Consider the following 22,500-nt stretch of genomic DNA (forward strand, 5'->3'; position numbering starts at 1 on the left):
TCAACAACAAAAACTCCAATAACAAATGATAGTCCAATTTAAAGGTAAAGGTAATTTAAAAACTAGGACATTTCCTCACTTAAAAAAAAAAAAAACTTGAAATATGGACATGTCCCGGGAATAGGACGTTTGGCAGGGTTGCCAACTCTCACGCATTGAGCGTGAGACACACGCATTTGACCGTTTTCACACGCTCTCACGCCACACTTCCGATATCTCACGCTGAAAAAAAAATCCAGTTTATTTACTTCAGATCCACATATATGATAGTATGATATGATAGTTCGCTAGCTCTGGCGCCATCCACCGGCGATATAACACTGAATCTGTGTCCATTATACGCTCGCCACCCCCCCCCAACCCGCTCAACAAAATACACTCGCCAAGGTTTAAAATCTCACTCCAAGCGAACGTCAAAAGTTGGCAACCCTGCGTTTGGTCACCCTAGGTTAGCATGTCTGTGGGGTTAGCATGTCTGTGGGGCTGTCTGTGGAACTAGCGTGTCTGTGAGATTAGCGTGTCTGTGGGATTTACAAGTCTGTGAGACTAGCGTGTCTGTGGGACTAGCATGTCTGTGGGGCTGGCATGTCTGTGGGACTAGCGTGTCTGTGGGGTTAGCATGTCTGTGGGGTTAGTGTGTCTGTGGGGCTAGTGTGGCTGTGCTGGAGATCTCCCTCTATTGGACTCCAGCAACCTACTGACAGAAATGTCGGCATGTGAGTGGGCTGCTGTTAACCACACACAGGTGTGACTACTTCTTCAGTTCCAAAATCAAATAGAGAATAGACCAGACAAAAAAACCCACCCTAAGCTACTATATAACCAGATGTCTGACGCCAGAAAAAATACCCTATATTGATGATAAGGAAAAGTCGTTTAAAATGCATGTGTTGAGTGTCACTGTAAATGGCAATAAATCAATTGGTTGTACCATCGCACATTTTCACTACCAGAGCTGCTATCACAGCCAGAGCTACTATCACTACCAGAGCTGCTATCACAGCCAGAGCTGCTTTCCAAACTCCCAGAGGTCACGGGGTACAAGCCGAGGGGGAATCAGAGCCTGTCTCAGACCAATGAGAGGTCCCGTCCGCACTGCAGGAGCTGATGCTGCACTTTAATCATCCTAACTCTCCCTGAGCCCAGACCTACCCAGCATTGCTGTTCTAGTACCTCTTCTAACACCTTTGGAGGGGCAGGTATGAGTTTGGGGCTGTCTGTTCTGGTTTGCAGTTCAACAAAAGCAATTAAATTGGGTTAAACCGAATCCTGCATCCCACCAGCTGATTGGAATGGAAAATAGCTTGGATGGGGGGAGGTGTGGGAGGACAAGATGAATGGATAGATAGATGGATGAATGGATGGATGAATAGATGAAAATTGGAGCTGCAGGTTGCATTTGCAAGGTCATGCGTGTGTGTGTGTGTGTGTGTGTGTGTGTGTGTGTGTGTGTGTGTGTGTGTGTGTGTGTTTGTGTGTGTGTTTGTGTGTGTGTGTGTGTGTGTGTGTTTGTGTGTGTGTTTGTGTGTGTGTGTGTGTGTGTGTGTGTGTGTGTGCGTGTGTGTGTGTGTGTGTGCAGTGGAGCATGTCATTGCAGACGCCGTGTGTATCGGCATGTGTCCACGCAAAGCTGTCCAATATTTGTTTGGGTTTCATGTGAAGAGCAGGGAAGAATGTGTGTGAGTGTTAATGATAGGAATCAGCAGGGTTTCACATCCACACAGAAATATTTCATTCATGCTTGCTTGCTTGGCAAACTGGGAACAATGTGTATGTAATTTATGCAGAAAGTGTGTTGTGTGTGTGTGTGTGTGTGTGTGTGTGTGTGTGTGTGTGTGTGTGTGTGTGTGTGTGTGTGTGTGTGTGTGTGTTCCTGCTTGTGTGTTTTGTCTGAGAGAGAAGGGGAGAGTGACAGAAGGATGGTTTATGGTGGTCAGTATTGAAGTCAAGTGGCATTGATTTCCTATTCAATACATCAGCTCTTCATTTGGAACAGAGTACTGACCTGATGGTACATGATGCATAACTGAATAACATGCATACATATGGCACTGTGCTCCCACAGTCTGTTAGAAATGTAATAAAAAATAGGTGGAATCGCTTTATTAACTGACATTTATCATTTATCTGAGGCTTTTATTCGTGTTTTATATGTTTCAGTCACAGAAATGGAATGTTAATTCTGTGCTTTTAAAAACAAAAATATTTGATTTAATGTTAAATTGTTAGTAAATGTTTTGGTAATTAGTTATGTGCTAATTGAGATCAGAGCAGGAGTAATCTGCTGCTACTACTGCAGTGAGGGTTAAGTAGTTGTGTTGGGTAAGAGTTTGGCATCTGATTCATGCTCTTGCTCTTGTTGTGGTCATGCTTTGACAGATTTTTGTGAGGGGAAGATGTATCAGAGAGGACTATGAGATCTGAAATGCCCCCTCAATGCTCTTAATTTGTTATAACATGTGGCTATTCTGACTGGAAGGGTATAGCTGCATTTTAAAACAGGACTGCTGAGTCTGTGATAAGTGTCTCTCCTTCCCCATCTCTCTACCTCTTGCTCTTTGTCTTTGAGAGACATTGGATATTGTTGGAGGCCAGAGTCTTTACTTATTGGCAGAATGGATGTAGAAAAATGAGTAAATGTATAATGCTGTTTGTAGTGAGATTGAATTTCCAATCTTGGGTGATATATGGGCAGCTTTATGAAATAAATATACTAGTTTCAAGTTTGTTTGGATGGAAGTCATCCTCAGGTATCTAAATCCAATTCCATTTCAGTAGATTTACATGTGTAGACATAAAGTGTAATACAACAACCTCAGATAGGAATTTTATACACCATTAAAATATTCAAATGTGCACACCCAACCCTGACTGGGTCACACATTATCCCAGAGGTCTCACATGAACCCAGGGAGTGCTGTGAACTTTCTGAAAAGCTCTTTGCACTCTGAAACCTAGTTCTAACAGGAGTGAGTGTGTTTGTGTGAGTGTGTGATTGTTAGTGTGAGTGTAAAGCTACCTAGAGGCCTGCCTTGTGGAACCAGTATCTAATCCTTGACTCTTATGTGTACTGTATAAGACCATCAGCATACACACACACACACACACACACACACACACACACACACACACACACACACACACACACACACACACACACACACACACACACACACACACACACACACACATACACACACACACCTTCAAACACCTTAATTGAGTCACTCATTTATAAATAAGCCTCTAACAACCATCCCATTTACCCTCCCTGGTCTAACCTTTAACTCAGAGCGCAGCTCTGCTCCAAATTCACCGGCAACTTCCCAAACACCTCCCGTTGTTGTCATGGCAACAGAACCAGAACTGCGTTTCCCCAAGAATCATTTTCATAATAACTGTATTTAATATCCCCAAGCACTCCACTGTTTCATATTAACGCCAGCATCTTCTGTGTAGCGGTACCCATTAAAGTTCAATAAAACTGCCTGTTTTGTGGGTACCTCATGAGTCTCAACTTAGCAGTGGTTTTAGTTTCATTGTGATAATATGCACTTTGTTGATGCTTTTGCTAATGTCTGTTGTTCTGTGTTGTTCAGCAGTCCCTCCTTAGAGAATTTGCATTCTCTCCTCAGAATTATCTACCAATTAAACAAGCGTTCCCCCCCCCCCCCCCCCTCTACTCCCAAATCACTCAGTCACATAAACTACCTCATTTTCTATTGGAGGTCAAAATGTTTGAAACACACACATACACACACAAACTGTAATGGCACAACTTTGCCCTCTGTGTAGTACATTTATGTAGTGCCATTGTGTATATGTGTGGTATGAACTGAGGACATGCCACAGTGACACATGTAAATACACTATGTACCTGTATGCACGTGTGTATGTGTCTGTCTGAGAGGAATCAAGGAATTCACTCACTCACCGACTCACTCCTCACCCTGTCTCACTGTCTCTTTTTCACCCTTGGTCCGTCAGTCATCCATTCATGCTCTCCATCACTCATTCACCCACACGCGTCTGCTTGTTACACCAGAATAAGCCGCTGTTAGCCAGATGGCCCACTTGGCACTCGGGTTGAAAACACAGCGGGGAGGGAAGGCTCCCTTTATTCACCACTACACAGAATGGAAATGTTTATCAATCCGGTTATCTCTCACATAGGATCTCCACTCCATTCAATGCATTTGGATGAAAGATAGATCGAAGCAGTTCTGATAGACCTTTATCATGCAGACACTGCAGAAATGTTGTTAAGTCATTAACACTGGCATCATAAATTTAGAGGTTTGAGTCAAATGGGAGCTACAATGGAATTATGTGCAGAATAATGTTGCATTGTCTCTGGCATGGCCTGGCTGTGCTGTGGTGAAGAGTCTGCTGCATCAATGCTGCCAACATGCACTGAGGTGCTTCAGTTTTTTGGCACCATTTTGTACAGCACTTCAACGTTTGCGTCAGTGTTATTGTACATCATCACTCACTGAAGTCAGAGTGAGCTTAGATTCCCAGCAGCCTTCCCTGGTCACGGAGTATTCTACGATCGGTTGTAGACAACATTTCCCCCAGCCAAGAATTTGGCTTTTTTAAACTCTGTACTTGCAGTGGAAAACAGTCCTCTAGACTGCCGTCAGTACAGGGAGGCACTTGACACAGTATCTAATTCTCAGGTGTTGTCAAATGTGGTTTTGGCAGATAGAGGTAAACAACCTGACAAAGACGTACTAGGTTGGGTAGGGATTAGATATGGTGGTGAGTAATACCATGACTTTTTCAGTATGGACACATAATTCGTTTCTAATTGGTGCCGTACCAGGAACATGAGCCACCATAGATATGTTTTCTAAGACATCAACTTGCATTAAAAAACTGTTCAGCTGTGCAGCAAAAATTGTGGAAAGGGCCTCGTGTCTGGTAGTAGTGCCTAACCAGAGAAGCTGTGTGCAACCACTTTAAGAGAAAAGGACGTTCTTCTAACGTGCGCAGAAGAAGGACTATAAGAGGTGAACACTGACGCTAGTTATGAAGACATTTCAATCTTAAGCTTCATTAGTACTGGTGACTCACAGACACCTTGTCTGGCTAAACTAAAATCAGAAAACACAGAAGTTGAATTTACCATCGACACAGGAATGGGACAATCGTACAGACATCAATTCAGTAAACCTGAGAAATTGTGCTTTTTAATTTATTACTTATATACAATGTGTGTGCAAAGCCCATGCAATTTTGTTGAAGAATTAAAGAAAAGATCATCCAATTGGTTTCTTACCATGATATTTTATCATCGGGTATGTTCATGTGGTACTTTTTGTGGGTCTATGAATTGCCAACATCATATGCCAAAGATGACAAAGTTCAGTAGAGGTATATATCACGCAAATGCTAAAAAACACTGGCAGGTCACATTTATGAACTGAGAAAAAAGAGCTTGTTAGTATGGAGTCACTGTAGGGGCTTGAAGTGGAAGCACTAACAGACAGATGTTCTGGTGTTGTTGTCCTACCTAAACCCAGTGGCACAGTGGGATTATATGCTCATCTCACCATTGCGTTGCTCACACTACAGAGCTGATTGGGCTGATTTTGATTAGCTCCTCCCAACAGTCAGTTTCCAGGGTGATCTTAAGAATTGATCTTCTCAGATTGTCTTGTGTGGTGTGGGGTGTCTATAAACCAGTCTTTACTCTGATTTACTCTTTATCCAATCAGGGCTGCCACAATTGTGAATTGTGAAGTTTTCAACATCTTCAATTTCTGTATTATTAATATGTACTACATTAATATGTAGTGTTTTATTCAGGGTTGATCATGTAGTGTGGGGACTCTGATGACTAACAACGATCAAGGACAAAAAATTGGTGAAAAATGGATACTAGGACTCGCATTCACACTAGGACAATAACATTTGCAATGTCTTTCGAAAGATTTTGCTTCAACCAGTTGTGCTTTAGCATACCGTCAGTACCTGAGCATTTTCAAAGGAGAATGACACAGAGGGTCTCTATGGGTTGCTGTGCCAGATGGATCATTTGTTATTTTTGAAAGAACACAAGTAAAGCATGACCAGTGGTTTATAGCTGCCCTCTGCAAAATTAAAGAAGCAGGTGTTACTATAATGAAACCAAAAGTGTGAGTTTTAGGATAGATCGTGAATTCCACCAGAGTCAGCACTGACGCAGATAAGATAATAGCAGTGTCAGCAATGGAGAAAGCAAGATATGTCAGTGAAGCTAGACACTTTCCAGATATAGAGAGTCACTAAGGGAAATTCCTGCCTCGTATAGCGGTGCAGACGAGACCTCTCGGAGATCGTCCCTGGAAGGAGAACATGTGGTTGTGAGGACATAATCAGCAAGACGTGTTTAATAGTGAGGAAGAAACAGCTGATCGCCACACCTGCATGGGCTGTGTATAACCCCAGAGCAGAAACAGCTGTCAGCTGATGCATCTTCATACGGGTTTGGTGCAGTCCTCCTTCGAAGACTGGAAAACCAGCATAGATTTTGCTACAGTGTAAAACATGACACAGGGAAGAAAACAGCCTCAGCTGACATGCTTTTGGGAAATGCTCTAGTGAAAGACAGGGGAATGTAAAATGGAGGAACAAACCAGTCTGCATGTGGATGTTGGAATGTCCGGTCTTCCACTTAGAAAGGACATCATAAAAAAAGATGAAATCACAAAGCATATAACGAGTGGGCACTTCTAAAAGTAGGCACAGTGGGCTACTTCTAAAAGGGCAAAGCTTAGTTATACCACCAGCTGTGAGAGTTGAGATCCTAGGGAGGTTGTATGATGGACACCCAGCTATTTCTAATGCAGAGTCACTTTGCTGGCATGGCATGATTACACAGCTGCAGAATAAAATTCACAAACCCAATATGTCATACAGAGAGTAAACCTAGAGACAGTCCTCCCATCAGGTTTTTCTGACTGACCATAGAATAAAGATGGAACAGATTTTAAGGTTAAGAGACCTGCAGTACTTTATTTTGGTTGACTAGCTCTCCAGATTTTTTGAAGTCAACCACCATGGAGTTCACATGCAGCATTTCACAGTTTTTTTCTGCACATAGAGTTGTAAGTGTTTGCTCAGGCAAATAATGGTAAGCAGAGTCTTTTAAAAGACTACACGGCATCCTCTTTCATGGTGAGGTGAAGTGGAACATAAGGTTAGGACAGCGAAGTGCCTGTTCAAAAAAGGCTTGTAGCAGGTGCAGATGGCGTACTGCTCAATACCTCTGACCAGTGGGCACACATTTGCTGAACTTCTCATGGCTGGAAAGGCCCACAACCCTGTTCCGATAATCCTGTCAGAGCTAACCCAGATTAGACGTGCCTCTGCAGACCCAAAAAGGAGCATTGCAGCCAACAGCCCCAGAGACGGCACTTTAACAGGATACACAAGAGCGTTGGTGTGCAGCAAAGACATAAAAGACAAAGGAACACACCTAGCCTGCCTCACTGAGAGATCATTTAGTGGCACCGCCCATGGCAGCAGTTTCAGAAGCAGGTCTGAAAGTGTTCTAGCTGCTTCACAGGGTGCATGATATGTCAGTTTCTCCTGCTGTGGTTCCATCCTCATCTTAGTCTGTGTCGATTGAGAACTGACAACCCCAGAAAGGGAGGAGCAGACCCTGGTGCACCAGACTCTGGCCTCGTTCTCACTGTAGGGCCAAATGGTCTTGAGTGCGCACACTAAACTCTCCTGTCTCCTTTCCACATGTCTGTAACAGCTTGTTGAGTAAGCTGTGATGGTATGTATTATACCTGTTACATGGTCAGGGACTTCTGAGGTTGACATCTACTTATATGAACTTGAGCACCTCAAGTAAAATGTAAAAACTAAGTTCAACAGGTTACAGACAAATCTTAATTACCTAAAATTACCCATTAATCAAAGTCTCTGGGAAATTGAATGTATTCACCTCATTACTGCCGCCCCATTGATATGCTGATATTTTTATTTTTGTTGCTGAGTGTTTATTCAATGTAAAAAAGACCATTCAGACCATTGCGTTTCAGGGTGTTGTGACTCTGTCAGGGTGTTATTGGGTAATAATTACAATATTGAGCTCTACAGACCTCAAATGTTTGCAGGTCATGATTTTCAGCACAGCATTTATGTAACCGGTCTCAGACGGACATGTTCTTTAGTGTCTGTTTGGCTCTACTGTGGAAAAGAGGCTTTTGTTTGTTAAGAGCAGGTGCCTTAGGATCAAACCCCAGAGTGAGAGCCACTGGGCACCATAATCCCCACACACACCTAGTCGACCCTCGTCCCCACACTCAACTTTATTCGAAAAGGGGGTGTCTCCAGCGTTTTGTGTATATTGTATCAGATTTTTGGAAATGACGTAAAGGGGAGTGTGTGAGAGGTGCTTCTGTGAACATGCATGTGACCCATAGAAGAATAGAGCTACGTGTGTAAAAGCGTCGTCCATGTTTACTGGTGTGTGATATTCATAACACTACAATATGTGCAATAACTGCACTACATGTCCTCCTTCGCACATGTGGGGTTTGTAATATAGGTTACTGTGCTGTGCAGTAAGAGATCATGCAAAAAGAGTTTCTTGTTGTCAGCAGAAACCTGAAATAGTCAAGAATGTACATTAGATGTGTCTGATGTAACAGTGTTTTCCCATATCCTTGGGCATGATTTTGCCAGTACAGTATATGTTGTTTTTTTTAAGCATCTATTTCTGTAGATCCACAAAACATAATCGCATGATAAACAGCGCTATATGTTTTGATTTGCCGTTTCTTGCACATCAAAGTTGTTTTCATATCACCAGTGGAGAAATTATGATTCACTTCCTGTTTATCCCTAGCCGTGCCTCTTTATTATTGAGTTTTGCTCATTTGTGGATCTGGCCCACAGCGATGATTGACACAAGCACACTCATTGTATGACAGGATTCAATTATCGTTAGTCTTGGCAAATTAGCATACACTCACCCACTCTCACCATACATACACACCCTCACCATACACACACCCATTCTCACCATACACACACCCACCCTCACCGTACACACACCCACTCTCACCATATACACACCCATTCTCACCATACACACACCCACTCTCACCATACACACACCCACTCTCACCATACACATACCCACTCTCACCATATACACACACATTCTCACCAAACACACACCCATTCTCACCAAACACACACCCATTCTCACCAAACACACACCCATTCTCACCATACACATACGGGCCACTGGAAATGTGGAGACCATTATGGAGCTTCATCACCAAGAGCTCTCCTGCTTTTGATGAGCTTATCACATGGATCAGGTGATTGGTGAAGCAGTTCCTCCTCCTTCATTTCCTGTGGGGTTCATTTGAGGAGGTTCATTGGAGGACTTTGCCAGGCCCTTTCCTGGAGGTAACAGTGGCGGCTGCTGGCTGTTCCTCTCTCATACCCACAGGCTGCTCTGCCGTGTGGTGACCTGCGGCCAATGGGTGACGCGTACCACTGCAGTTCTTCAGAAATACATTTTGGTTTCGTGGACCCACTGGGAAATGAGGCCTCAGAAAATGGAAGATCTGTTCACAACTGTTTCATTTCATCATGTGAAAGAGATTTAAATAAGGGGATCACATATTTGGTTTGGAATTTTTGGAACAGTTTGATTTTTACATTAATGAAACCAGCATAGAAAGAGATGGAGAGAGACAGAGAAAGAGTGGGAGAGAGCTATAAATGACTGTGTGAAGGCCGGCACTGAAGGCGAGATCAGACAGACCTCCTCACCTCACCTCTGGGAGGTGTCTTTTGCTATTTTTAGGGCAAGGTTAATTAGTTCCAGAGGGGAGCAAAGAGCACCTGGCGCTCCACAAACAGACTTATGAACATGGCTGACTGATCCGCCTCACACTCGTCACAGTCCTGCCTCACCCCGTCCTGCCTCACCCCTGTCCTGCCTCACCCCGCCCTACTCACTCCTGTCCTGCCTCACCCCTGTCCTGCCTCACCCCATCCTGACTCACCCTGTCCTGACTCACTCCTGTCCTGCCTCACCCCTGTCCTGCCTCACTCCTGTCCTGCCTCACCCCGTCCTGCCTCACTCCTGTCCTGCTTCACCCCTGTCCTGCCTCACTGCTGTCCTGCCTCACTCCTGTCCTGCCTCACCCCATGTCCTGCCTCACTTCATGTCCTGCCTCACCCCTGTCCTGCCTCACCCCATGTCCTGCCTCACTCCATGTCCTGCCTCACCCCTGTCCTGCCTCACTCCGCCCCTTCCTGACATGGTGCTTAACCTCTACCTTAAACAAAGAATGAAATGTCCCAAAGAAAAGCAAACTGTTCTTTTGTGTTCTTTTTACTGGTAAAGCAATTTCTGTAATAGTAATTTCTGTAATGAGTGGCCTTAACGTGAACAGTGTAGTGACTTACAGTACACTACATTATGCTTGGTGAATAATATTGACCAGGTTTTAAAAATGAGTTAAATGCTGAATTTCATGTTACTCATGTATCAGAATAAATTAAAATTAAAAATACGCTCTATTAAATTATAAAGTCATTTTATATTTACCTGTGATTTTAGTCTTTGTTCATTGCAAAAGCTCTTTTTCATACAGTCTTTTCAAAAACTATTTAATGCATTGGCAACCAATACACAAAAGAAAGAGATGCAGTCATGGGCCGTGGCGTGAGTATCCTAGTTAAGATGAAAACTGTAACCTGAAAGAGCTTTAGTTTATTTTCAGAAGCTTTCGTCCCAGCCCCTTGTGGATCCTCCTTTCTCCTCCATCTCTGTACACGACACCTTTGCAGTTACAGCTTGGACCAGTGATGAGGAGATCTCAGCATCCTTCCCTCGTCCTGTCTCTTCCGTGTCCTGTTTTCGTTTGTCCCTGGCTCCCTGATCCTCCCCTCCATCCACTCTGTTTTTCTGCTGCACGCTCACCTTGCTGTGTTCCGTCTGCTGTGTAGTTTTGCTCTGTCTCTGCGCTGTTCCTGCCGTGTGCTCTGCGTTAGCTCTCTCCTGTGCTTTTATGCTCTCCGAGGTGACGACAAGGTGCGAGGATGATAAAAGATGGTTTTTCGCTGATTATATGTTGATGGGTGGGAAAAGTGGAGGGTAGTGATGTAATTGCAAGCTGTGTCTGTGTGTTTTGTTTGCTGTCTACGGGCTGGTGAACACAAGCTTCTAACTAATTCAGGATGTCACCTTCGTCATGTGTTTTACAGCCGTTGGTTTCCTATTGCTGGAATTTCACTGCAGTTTTTCCACCCTCTTTGCTTTTTCATTACTTGGGTCACTGAATCTACCCATTCGCACTGCGCGTAAAATCTGACTGGGGGTGTTTTGTTCATTTATGTATTATTATTTTTTGTCTTTTGTCTTTCACGAATCCTGCAGCACATTGTTTTGCATTGAGCGTGTTTACAGTGCATCGTCCACATTGTCCTTTGATTTGCCGTTGAGTTGATTCACACTCTTGCACACTAGTACGACACGCACGTTCACCAGGCAATTAACGGTATAAATAACACCGGCGCTAGACCTGTGTGCCAGTGAAACAGCGGGGATGTTCGTAGCAGGAGTTGGACATGCTGTCAATCATAGCAGCAGTAGCAAACACTCCATCCTCCTACCTGCACGACATATGGACAGGAGCTCATTGTTCCTGACAAACCAGCAGTTCCTCCCTTTGGCATTAATTTTAATGAATCACAGCTTCCTAGCATGTGCGTAGAATGATGGCGCGGTGGGGTTGGTAGTCAATGAAACTCTGGGTACACTTCACTCCCTCTCGTCTCCACCCCGCCGTGTCAACAGCAGGCGATCTGAGAAACAAATGCCACCTGCTTGTATTCATGCCCGGTGTCTTCGTCGTGAGGGCTAGAGGGAGATGGTATAGGAAATGGCTTGTGGTGTCAGCCCCACATTAGTACACTGTGTGTGTCTACGTAGAATCAACACAGGCACTGTGATCTAGTCTTATACTCAAACAATCCCCTTATTGTCTAATTTGCAGCAGATTGCAAGAACTATGTTGATGAGTGATCCTAGTACCATGGGAGAGTTATTTTAATTTTAATTTTCTACTCTTCAGTAGAGTTCACCAATCAAATGATGACATCGGCAACGTCTCGAGCATCTTTTTTTTGTGTGTAGCACTGCTTCAGGCCAATAACATGGTTTCATTAAAAAGTAGAAGACTTACTTTTTAAATAGGGCATAGAGTATTCTTACTGCCTTTAACTGGGTGTAGTGTGGGGACCTGGGACGGGCTGCTTGTGGTGCTTTTAAGATTGCAAAGTGAACTCTTTCTCTTGGTTAGGAACATAACATGCTGGAGGACTGGTTAACGGCGCGGGGCGACAGCACGAGTGGGCCGACCTCTAAACACGAGACGCTACGAGGAAGAGGACTGTGAGCACGGACTCCAGTAGACGCTGACTGGTGAGGGCGCATTGAGTCATTGGATGTCTGCTTCATTTTGTTAGATCCACATGCAGCCACATTTCCAACCACCGGTCAGACATTTAGAAGATGTGCTGGTCATCGTTCCCTGCTGTGGCTTGATGGTTCTGGAGCGCATGACCCGATCTCTTCGGACCCACATATAGTATAAGCTGTCAGTCAGTAGCGTGGTACTCGAATCTGGTTCAGGGAGTTGAGGCTTTTGGTATTTGGAGCAGAGCCACTTGGGTAACAAGAAACATTTTGTCTTTGCTTCTCTATGAATGTGTGTATGTACATGTCTGAACATCTACACATCTATGTTCAATGTATCGTCCCACTTGTGAGTTTACACATACAAATGCGTGTTTCTGTGTGCGTGTTTTTCTGCATTTAGATAGATTATTGCAGAGTGGAACACAGACTGCCTCCTGCTAAAATGGAGCATTGTCATCGGTATAATTTTCTCATTAACTGATCTAATTACCCAATTTTCTGTCTGTCTTCACAGACTTTGTTAGCTCTCATTCTCTGATCTGCAGGAATGTGTTTAGCTCGGGGCAGCCTCTCTGCTCAATAGCTGGGTGAATCACTGGGCTTAGAGATGTGCGTCCAGGTTTCTGCAACTCTAATGTTACTGGTTAATTCATAAGTGCACCGATATGAAAAGCCAAACTCCGCAGAAATGAAAATAATTTGGATTTCACAAAAGTTTTTCTCCTCCGCTCAACTTACAGATCTTAACCAAGCTTCTTTCTGTTTTTACTTTAACACCCTTAAGCTTTGGGGCCTTCCTCCCTGCTAGCGTGCCCAGCACATGTAATAAGCCCCCTGCGAAGAACATGGTGCTACCCCAGCTTTGTGCTTCTGTCTGCTGCTACAGCCTGCCTGTTCTGGTCTGGTCCACGTTATCATTAGGACCTGGCAGCAGCTCCAAGCCTTGGTTAACAATCCATTTTGATTGTTTTTTTAACTCGGTATCTTGCTGTTCCCACCACCTCCTCTGTCTCTGTTTGCTGTGTTCCCCTTTATTTGACCAGTTCTCACAGGGACCCACAGGGCCGTGTCAGCGAACAAGAAAGCGTTCCAGCTACACAGTACTTTTCTTCAGATGCTTCTGTACAGTTAATCAGTGATGATTTATTACATCTGCCTTTGCCATCCTCATATATGCAGTGTATCACAAAAGTGAGTACACCCCTCACATTTTGTTGTCCCACATCTTTTCATGGGACAACACAGACAAAATGACACTTTGACCCAATGAAAAGTTGTCTGTGGGCAGCTTATATAACTATATATAATATATATTTATTCTTCCCTCAAAATAACTCAATATACAGCCATTAATGTCTAAACCACCAGCAACAAAAGTGAGTACTGAAAAGATATACTTAAATATCTGCAGAAATTTGAGGGGTGTGCTCATTTTTGTGATACACTCTACCCATTTATCAGCCCAAGCTTAAATACTCAGCTGATGTTGAGCTGAGTATTTAATAAATGATAAATAGCATAAATTGGATATAAAAAGCCTTACAAATTCTTAATAAAACCATCACTTAACTGCTTCTCACTCCTTGCAAAAAACTTTGACCTCTTCTACTACCCAATTTACTTCCCTTTGAATAAAAAAGAATAAAACAAAATTAAACGGTCAAATTAACCTGTTAACTAATAAGGACACGTTCATGCTCTCTTTGGTTCTAGTCTCTGTAGGTTTTGTTGCTACTGCTAATGTTCAAGGATGCCCGGTCCTTTACACAGTCCGTTCTTGCTTTAGAAATTACTGTCTTCATACATCAACTGTACTGCAACTGTACTGCAGCTAGCAGTCTGCTAGCCAATAATCTAATTTTTACAGCTTTCTTTGTGTGTAATGCTTCTAAACATGCATTTAAAGTCTTTATGACCTGTTTTACATGGCAGTTAACAGGAAACCAATCCAGAAAACTGTGATTGTCCTTTTTGAAATGTATATTGCTGCCATGTAAATCTTCATCTTTGAAAGACAAATCTTAAGAATGTTTTAAAGAAGTTCAAGAACCCCCTCAAGGATAAGGCTTACTAAGCCTTAATTTGCTTTGCTATTGTAGCATGTGTGAATAGTTACCCATATACACTGTAGGGAATATACTGGTTTGGTCTCTAATTTGATTTTTCTGTTCATGCATGGTTTGGCAGCAGGACTGGTTCTTCTCATTAAGACTCTTCTGCAGCGACGTCTTTGGACCCCCTGAATGATCAAGAAAGAGAAAAGAGAAGTAATAACTTAGACAAGAAAAGCCCTTCAGACAGACCCCAACATCAAGACCCACTCCCAGTAACCATGGGAAAGATGTAAGATTAGATTTTCACCGTTGAACGGAAAAACCCTGAAGGCCCAGAGGGGAACGAAAGCTTTTTTTATGGATCCGTCAGCGCTGGGGAGCTGTTGAGGGAGAGAACCGCGGATTTGTACAAGATGAGTGGGCATGAGGAAGTAGGCGGCCTGCGAGACAGCCTGCAAGAGGAAATAAAGAACAACAACAAACAGCCTTTACTCCCTCTGCGCGGAGACGCCAATGCCAACCAAATCCCCATGGAGGAAAGCCATGCTGAGACCGTCGGGACGCTACCACCCTTGCTCTCGCACAGCAGCACTGAGGAAAGGATCATCATCTGGGGCACCCATGCCCGAAGCGAGGACCCAGAGCTAGAGGAGTTTGAGCTGTTAGAGTGTCAGGAGCTGGAGGCGTTTCTGGACGAGGAAGACAACACGGGGGGTAAAAAGGGGGTGCGGAGAGATTTGTGTCGGGGGCGGGCCACTGCCACGTCCTCTGGTGCAGCCGGTGGCTCCGCCCTGTCAGACCAAAATGCCAATCACAGCAGGGAGGAGGCGGATGTGGACCAGAGCACCCAGCCCCTGGACCTCAGGACCCCCGCTTCTCGGTCTGGGGGGAGGCGGGGCCTATTAGAAGGGCGCAGCAGCTCTGAAAACAGCGTGTTCATCTCCGCCCTCTCGGTGGTGAGTGGTTTCAGTGGGAGCTTGGTCAGCGAGCTGGACAGCGCCGGACGCGCACAGCTTCCCGCCTCTCTGCCAAGCAAGCCTACCTCAGACAAATCCAGGATCCAACAGCCAACCAGCCATCAAGCTCTCCTCCCCTCCCCGCACAGCAGGGAGCAGCCCAGGGACGTGGACCACAACCACAACGCTGCCACTTGTGTACCGTCTCAGGGAGCTGAACTCAAGCACCGTGGCAGGAGCACCAGGAATGGCAGCTGTCCAGCTGAAGGCCAGAGCTGCAGTGTGGAGAGGGGTTATAACAGGCAAGAGAACGGCCTGCTGTCTAAATTCCAGAGAAACCTCGAAAGAGTGCCGCCTTCACGCAGGCAGCTCGTGAGACCTCTCTCTCCTGAGACAGAGCAAAGGGCAACCTCAGGACACACCGGACACGTGGATCCCCCGCGGGGACAGCAGCCGTACCGCTCCCCAGACCCGGGTCCCAAAGCCAGCAGCCATCAGAGTGACCCAAAGGAGACAGCAGAGACCGGCACCGATGCCCAGTCTCTCGGCTCAGGCTCAGGGATACAATCCTGTCCAAGCTCCACCAAGGTCGGCTCTGTCTTCAGGAGGCAAGGTTCAGCGGAGCAGGCCCCCAGTCCTGTGGACAGGAAGAGCCACTTCAGTCGAAGAGCCTACAGCAGCCCCACCAGACCCTCCACCCCTCCATCTCCCAGGACCACAGGTTCTCCTCAGCGACGCCCCCCAATGTCACCCATGAGGACACGGGTGGCTGCACGAGCTCCTCAACTTGGCTTTGGCTCCAGCCTAAGACCTCCAGTCAAGACCTCCATCAACACTAGCGTGCAAACTCCGCCTCCCCAGCTGGGCTATAATGAGACGTCTCCTCCGTCCAAGAGCCCCCCGAAACCCAAAAGTGTCCGTCCTAAAATCATCACGTATATACGCAAAAGCCCCCAGGTGAAGCCCCAGGCCCTCGATGGCCCCTACGAAGCCTCCTCACTGCCCACCAGGCTCTCGGCCTGCCCCAGCTCTCCCAGTCCCCAACCACCTACAGGGGATGCAGCTGGGCCTCCAGCTATGAGTGCCTCCAACCTGCTCTACGACAAGTACCGACAGGAGCTGCAGAAGGCTCGGATGTTACCTACAGGGCTGATGGTGTCAGGGATAAAGCCTCCCAGCCAGACCATGCCCCACAAAGCTGCCGGCAGGGCCCTCAGCTTCTACGGCTCCTTGAGCAGCAAGTACCCGCCAGCTGGGGTGAGGAACTCATCTGCACTACAGTTCATTCATCCACTTAACGATCACACATCATGGAACAGGCTGGGTGAAACATGAAAGAATTGATAGACTCAGAGACACGAGTAAACTTCTGACGGTATAAAACTGTCTGTCCAAACTGATATTTTATCATTTGGATGTCATTGGCTTTTGTTTTGATCAAAGTAAGCATGTTCAAAAACACTTCAAAATCTTCTAACATCGGGACTTCTAAAAGTCCGGTACTGTTGATCCAATGCTCTTCACAGTTTCAAGCTTCTCTGTTCATTCAAGTCATGGGGGGTTTGATAAATAGTTGATGTTAGATGAGGTCTGACAGACAAAACAGCCAAAAATCAGAGGGCTTGAACCCTTCTACACTTCATACCTGAAGTGGAGTTTCAGGTCAAACAAATGGCTGGCCAGGCACTGAACTAAAACAGCAAAGGCGTGAGGAACGAGGCATAATAAAAAAGCAAAGGGAGTCAAACACTCTTCTTCTTTGGACTGCTTAGTTTATAGTGGTAGTCTTAGAAAACAAGGAATCTGAATGGTGGTGTTTTCAGGATGAAGGGGAATGTACCACAGATCTGAAGTAAATAAAACCGATCTTGTATTATCACGAATGTGGATATAAACATGTTCTTATTTGTCGTTATTTTAGATTGGCAGCTCTCCAGTCGCCCTCAGGCCCCCTGTCTCTGGATCTGAGGACCCCTCAGAAGCCCAGATGGCAACTCAGGAGACGCGTCCTCTATTCCGCTCGCCTCGAACCCTGAGACCACAGCTCGGTGTGGGTGCGGTCAGCAGGGCTCCGCCCACTGCTATTAAGAGTCGGATCTTCACAGGTCAGAAGTCACCTTTGGCTATCAGCCAACCAGTGCAGGCGGTGACTCCATCAGTGACATTACCGATGACTCCGCCCACAACCCCTCCACCAACTCCACCAGCAACCTCATCAGTGACCCCATCAGTGACCTCATCAGTGGCTCAATCTCCTCAAAGTCCTCCAGAACCTTTAGGTAATGCCTGTTTAATTCCACAATGTACCAAAATACAGACTAAACGTCAGATCAGCAAACAGTTTTCCATTGGAAATGAATACTGATCCTGTGTAAGATAAAGATTTAGCAAATGTGAAAATGTGCTCCAACGGAGTATTACCCTTGACAGGAGTCAGCTATAATCTCACCTCAAAAGGAAGTGCAGGCAATGTTTCTATAGCTACACATTCACACTTATCCCTGCGGCATTGGTGAGGTAGTATTAGAAAACATTTCATTAATTCACACACACGTGAATGCACCTTAGTCATTTCTACTAACCTTTTTCCACACTTCACGCTGAACACTGATATTTGCAAATGATCGTGTTGTACTTTCACAAGAATGCGCACGATGGATGTGTAAACATGGGGTTCCCACACTCTTTGGCCTAGAGGCACAGCAAAGCTTTGTGCAAAGCAATTAACACTTAAGGACTGCCAGGATTCGCCTGGCGGGCAGTGTTTGGTCCGGCTGGCTTGTGTAGGTCCTCCACAGCGCCACAGTGATGAGATTCCTTGTGTGCTGATACTCTAATATTAAACGGAGTCCATCCGAAGTGTTGGATGATGTGAAAGGGGTCAGCTGATGTGGCGTGGCCTTTACCAAACTCCACCAGAGACATGGAGAGACCTAGTCAAGAAACACTATGCAGAGACAAAACAATATATATATTTCAGTCTCTTCATTTGTAAAACCTGATGCATTCGTTCAGATTTCAGTTCTTTGTGGAATCATTTCAAATGAACCAGCAGTTTTGGTGATTTTGCTATATGGTCTTAAATATTTGCGGTTTTCTTTTTTATTGCATTATATAGCATTTTCTATCTTTGTCATCTTCGCCAAAACTGCTCATTCATATTATTATCGCTCCCTGAATTAAAGTAATTATATCATTTTAATGGCTACAGTCCACGAGCCTCATTACAGCGGATCCATGCAGCTGAGTGTGTCTCTCTGTAAAAGAATGTATTCACACATTTTAATGCTTGGTGACAAATCAATGAATTGCTAAGCTCAAGTCCATAATTAAAAAAGCATTTCTCTCTCTCCCTGTCTGTCTTTCACACATACACACTTCCATGTTCGCTCAGCACAAGCCTCTAGCGCCCGCATTGCTTGTGCCTTTCAGCTCAAAGTCTCTCCATCAGCAGCCTGACTAACACAACCAAAATGAAGGAGAGGGCGGCAGGGCAGCCGTGGTATATGAATCATGTGCGTTTACCAGGGAACGCCGAGGCCTGTGACACCAGGGCTGGAAATGAATGTTTATGAGGCATCAATCTGCCCCCAGGTCTGTAAGGAGGGAGCAGGGGGGGGGACAAGGCAGGGTGAGGAGGAAGCTGGAGCCCATTTATCTTTAATGATCACAACCCCCCACTTCAAGGAGAAAACTGGCTGCAATTTCATTATATACCCTGATGGCAGTGGTTGTGGGTGCGTGCATGGGCATGTGTGTGTGTGTGTGTGTGTGTGTGTGTGCCTGGGGGGGGGTGTGAATGGGTGTGGCAGGCTGCGAGAGTGTCTGTGGTTGTGTGTGTATACTCTTGTGTGTGTGTGTGTGTGTTGTCTTTCCAGTCCATCTCTCAAACAAAGAGAGAAAGATAGAGAGAGATAGGGAGAGAAAGAAAGGAGGTGGGGGATTTGTTTGCTATTTAAAAGCTCATTCAGAATGCAGTGCCCCAGCGCCCTGGCCTGTGGGGCAGAGAGGTAGAGCGGCTTTATCCCCAGGACCAGGAGGGGGATCATACAGCTACCCCAAACCACAGCCTCCTGCTGTGTGGGCCTCACAGAGAGCCCATAATTCACGCCAACGGCTTTGGTGTCTGTGTGTCTGGATGTGTGTGTGTGTGTGTGTGTGTGTGTGTGTGTGTGTGTGTGTGTGTGTGTGTGTGTGTGTGTGTGTGTGTGTGTGTGTGTGTGTGTGTGTGTACACTCATCTAATTATGCTGCTTTGTCCTACTTCTATGGCAGCGCTGTTTTTTTAAGGATTAGGTTTAGGGACAGGTGTCTCCCGGTCAAACACGCCAGGACAGTGTATTTCAAACAGGATTTTAGCTTCCAGGCCGCTGCTGTCCTAGTCCACAAAGATGAGGCGCTGAGTCCTGATTCTGCAGGACCGTAAAGAGAGAGACTGACCAAGGGCAAAGGAGAGAGGACACTGAAACGTTAATGCAGTGTTTAAATAACACCATAAATAACACTTTATAATAAATACAGAGAAAGGCACATTATGGACTTTAACTTTATAAGCTGCAAACCTCCATTATGGCTGGAGGCAAGACCAAAACTGACAGTTGAATTCAACACCATTTAGTGCATTTAAGCTATTACAGTGGACTGGAGAATGCAGGGATATGGATGACATCATATATTGCTACAGGAAATAGCTGATAGTTAAATAATTTGTGCTGACCTAAGCAGTAATGGAAGCATAGAGCAGGACTGGCTGTGCTGGGGGTCTCATGACTGATCAGCTGAATCCCAGAATTACAGCTGAATTGGCACTACAGCTCCTAAAACTTCCTCCCTGTGCGTCTCAGCTGTGAAATCACACATCTGCAGAAAATCACTCAAAATAGCTTTCTTGAAAGGTGAAAATCAAGCAAGAGCAATGATGCGTCTGCTTAATAACGCATGTTAAATTGTTAGAGGAGACCAGTAAGCAAAGCTGCTTACTCCAGTTTGTGCACTCAACACACACACACACACACACTTTCTCTGACCCTCCTCTTTTTCCCTCTCTCAGACCAGAGGAGGCCATCGGCAGTAGGCTTGGCTGCCAGGTCCCTGCTGCCCAAGCCGGCCACGTCGGGGCTGCGGCCCCCGGGCTACTCCCGCCTGCCCCCGGCCCGCCTGGCCGCCTTCGGCTTCGTCCGCAGCTCCAGCGCCTCCTCCGTGTCCAGCAGCCACTCAGCCGACAGCACACGCAGTGACCCCTGCAGACTGGAGCAGTGTGGTATGTTACTGACACACACACACACACACACACACACACACACGCAGTGACCCCTGCAGACTGGAGCAGTGTGGTATGTTACTGACACACACACACACACACACGCAGTGACCCCTGCAGACTGGGGCAGTGTGGTACGTTACTGACACACACACACACACACACACACACACACACACACACACACACACACACACGCTGTGACCCCTGCACAGACTGGAGCAGTGTGGTACGTTACTGACACACACACACACACGCATGCACGCACACACACAGTGACCCCTGCAGACAGGAGCAGTGCAGTACGTTACTGACATACGCACACACACACACACACACACACACACACACTCGCGCGCGCACGCACAGTGACCCATGCAGACAGGAGCAGTGTTGTACATTACTGACACACACACGCACGCACGCACACACACACACACACATACACACACACACACACACACACAGTGACCCCTGCAGACTGGAGCAGTGTGGTATGTTACTGACACACACGCACGCACGCACACACACACACACACACACACACACACGCACGCACGCATGCACGTACACACACACACACACACACACACATACACACACACACACACACAGTGACCCCTGCAGACTGGAGCAGTGCAGTATGTTACTGACACACACACACGCACACATGCTGTGACCCCTGCACAGACTGGAGCAGTGGTACATTACTGACACACGCACACACACACACACAAATACGCGCAGTGACCCATGCAGACAGGAGCAGTGTTGTACATTACTGACACACACACACACACACACACACACACACACACACACACACACACACACACACACACACACACACACACGTAGCGACCCCTGCAAACTGGAGCAGAACAGTACGTTACTGACACACACACACACACTTTGTAAATGTTGTACAATTTATGTCCTTTGCCTCCCAGCTGATATACGTGGTGAATGATTATGTGGTAATCCAGTGCTACTCCAGCCTGTTTGATGGCCTCTTCAGGAGTTTTTCTAGCGCACCTGCCTTGCCCTGGCGGCTCTGGAGGACGTGTGGCTCACGTGCACACGTGTGTTTTCAGTGCGACCTACATAAGTAATGTTACTAAGTCTTCCCCTAGTTACAGCTGACGTCGATTTCTTTCGGAGGCTCTGAGTCACGGGCCGGGTTACATCATCATCATCTCCTACAGAACGTCTCTCAGGACCAGGAATCCCTTAGCACTCCCAGTAAAGAGACAGAGAGAGGACGAGAGAGAGTTAGACGGAGAGAGAGAGGGAGAGAAAGAGAGAATGACAGCATGAAGGTGCGAAAAAGTGGAAGTGAGAGGTGTGAGCATATGCATGCGTGTGTGTGTGTGTGTGTGTGTGTGTGTGTGTGTGTGTGTGTGTGTGTGTGTGTGTGTGTGTGTATGTGTGTGTGTGCATGCGCGCGCGTGAGTGAGTGAGTTTGCACATGTCAAAATATTAGATAAGGTGTCAAAGACAAAAATAGTATGTAGAGAATATATGCAGTGTGTGATTTCTCCTTGATTTTGAATGCGAATTTCTTAATTGCTTATGAACTACTCTTTGTCTTCATTATAGCTTATTTGGCTGTGGATGCCCAATGTCATTTAAGTTCACTGAAAAAAAATTATGAAACTTTCTAAAAAAAAAAAAAAAAATGTAAAAGCACGTCAAATTCTACAGCCCATGGATATGGTAATGCTCATAATCCGTGGTATAAAAGCAGCCTGCATTACCACCACAGCAGCTTCAGTGCTTGGGTTCG

The 22,500-nt window shown here is 45.8% G+C and overlaps 1 protein-coding gene across 4 annotated transcripts in view; it reads left to right on the forward strand.

The window, feature by feature from the left end:
* mtus2a (microtubule associated tumor suppressor candidate 2a) overlaps positions 1-22,500 on the forward strand; it is a 54,147-nt gene that overhangs the window by 8,638 nt on the left and 23,009 nt on the right. For 2 of the 4 annotated variants that reach the window (XM_077019949.1, XM_077019952.1), the window contains exons 2-5: positions 12,327-12,448; positions 14,633-16,712; positions 17,377-17,734; positions 20,505-20,714. In XM_077019949.1, the coding sequence (XP_076876064.1) occupies positions 14,913-16,712; positions 17,377-17,734; positions 20,505-20,714 (2,368 nt within the window). In that variant the 5' untranslated portion in view covers positions 12,327-12,448; positions 14,633-14,912. The remainder of the gene's footprint in view (positions 1-12,326; positions 12,449-14,632; positions 16,713-17,376; positions 17,735-20,504; positions 20,715-22,500) is intronic. The other 2 variants (XM_077019950.1, XM_077019951.1) reach the window with 2 other exon arrangements.

Source organism: Brachyhypopomus gauderio, chromosome 10, assembly GCF_052324685.1.
Source record: "Brachyhypopomus gauderio isolate BG-103 chromosome 10, BGAUD_0.2, whole genome shotgun sequence".
Lineage (NCBI taxonomy): Eukaryota > Metazoa > Chordata > Actinopteri > Gymnotiformes > Hypopomidae > Brachyhypopomus > Brachyhypopomus gauderio.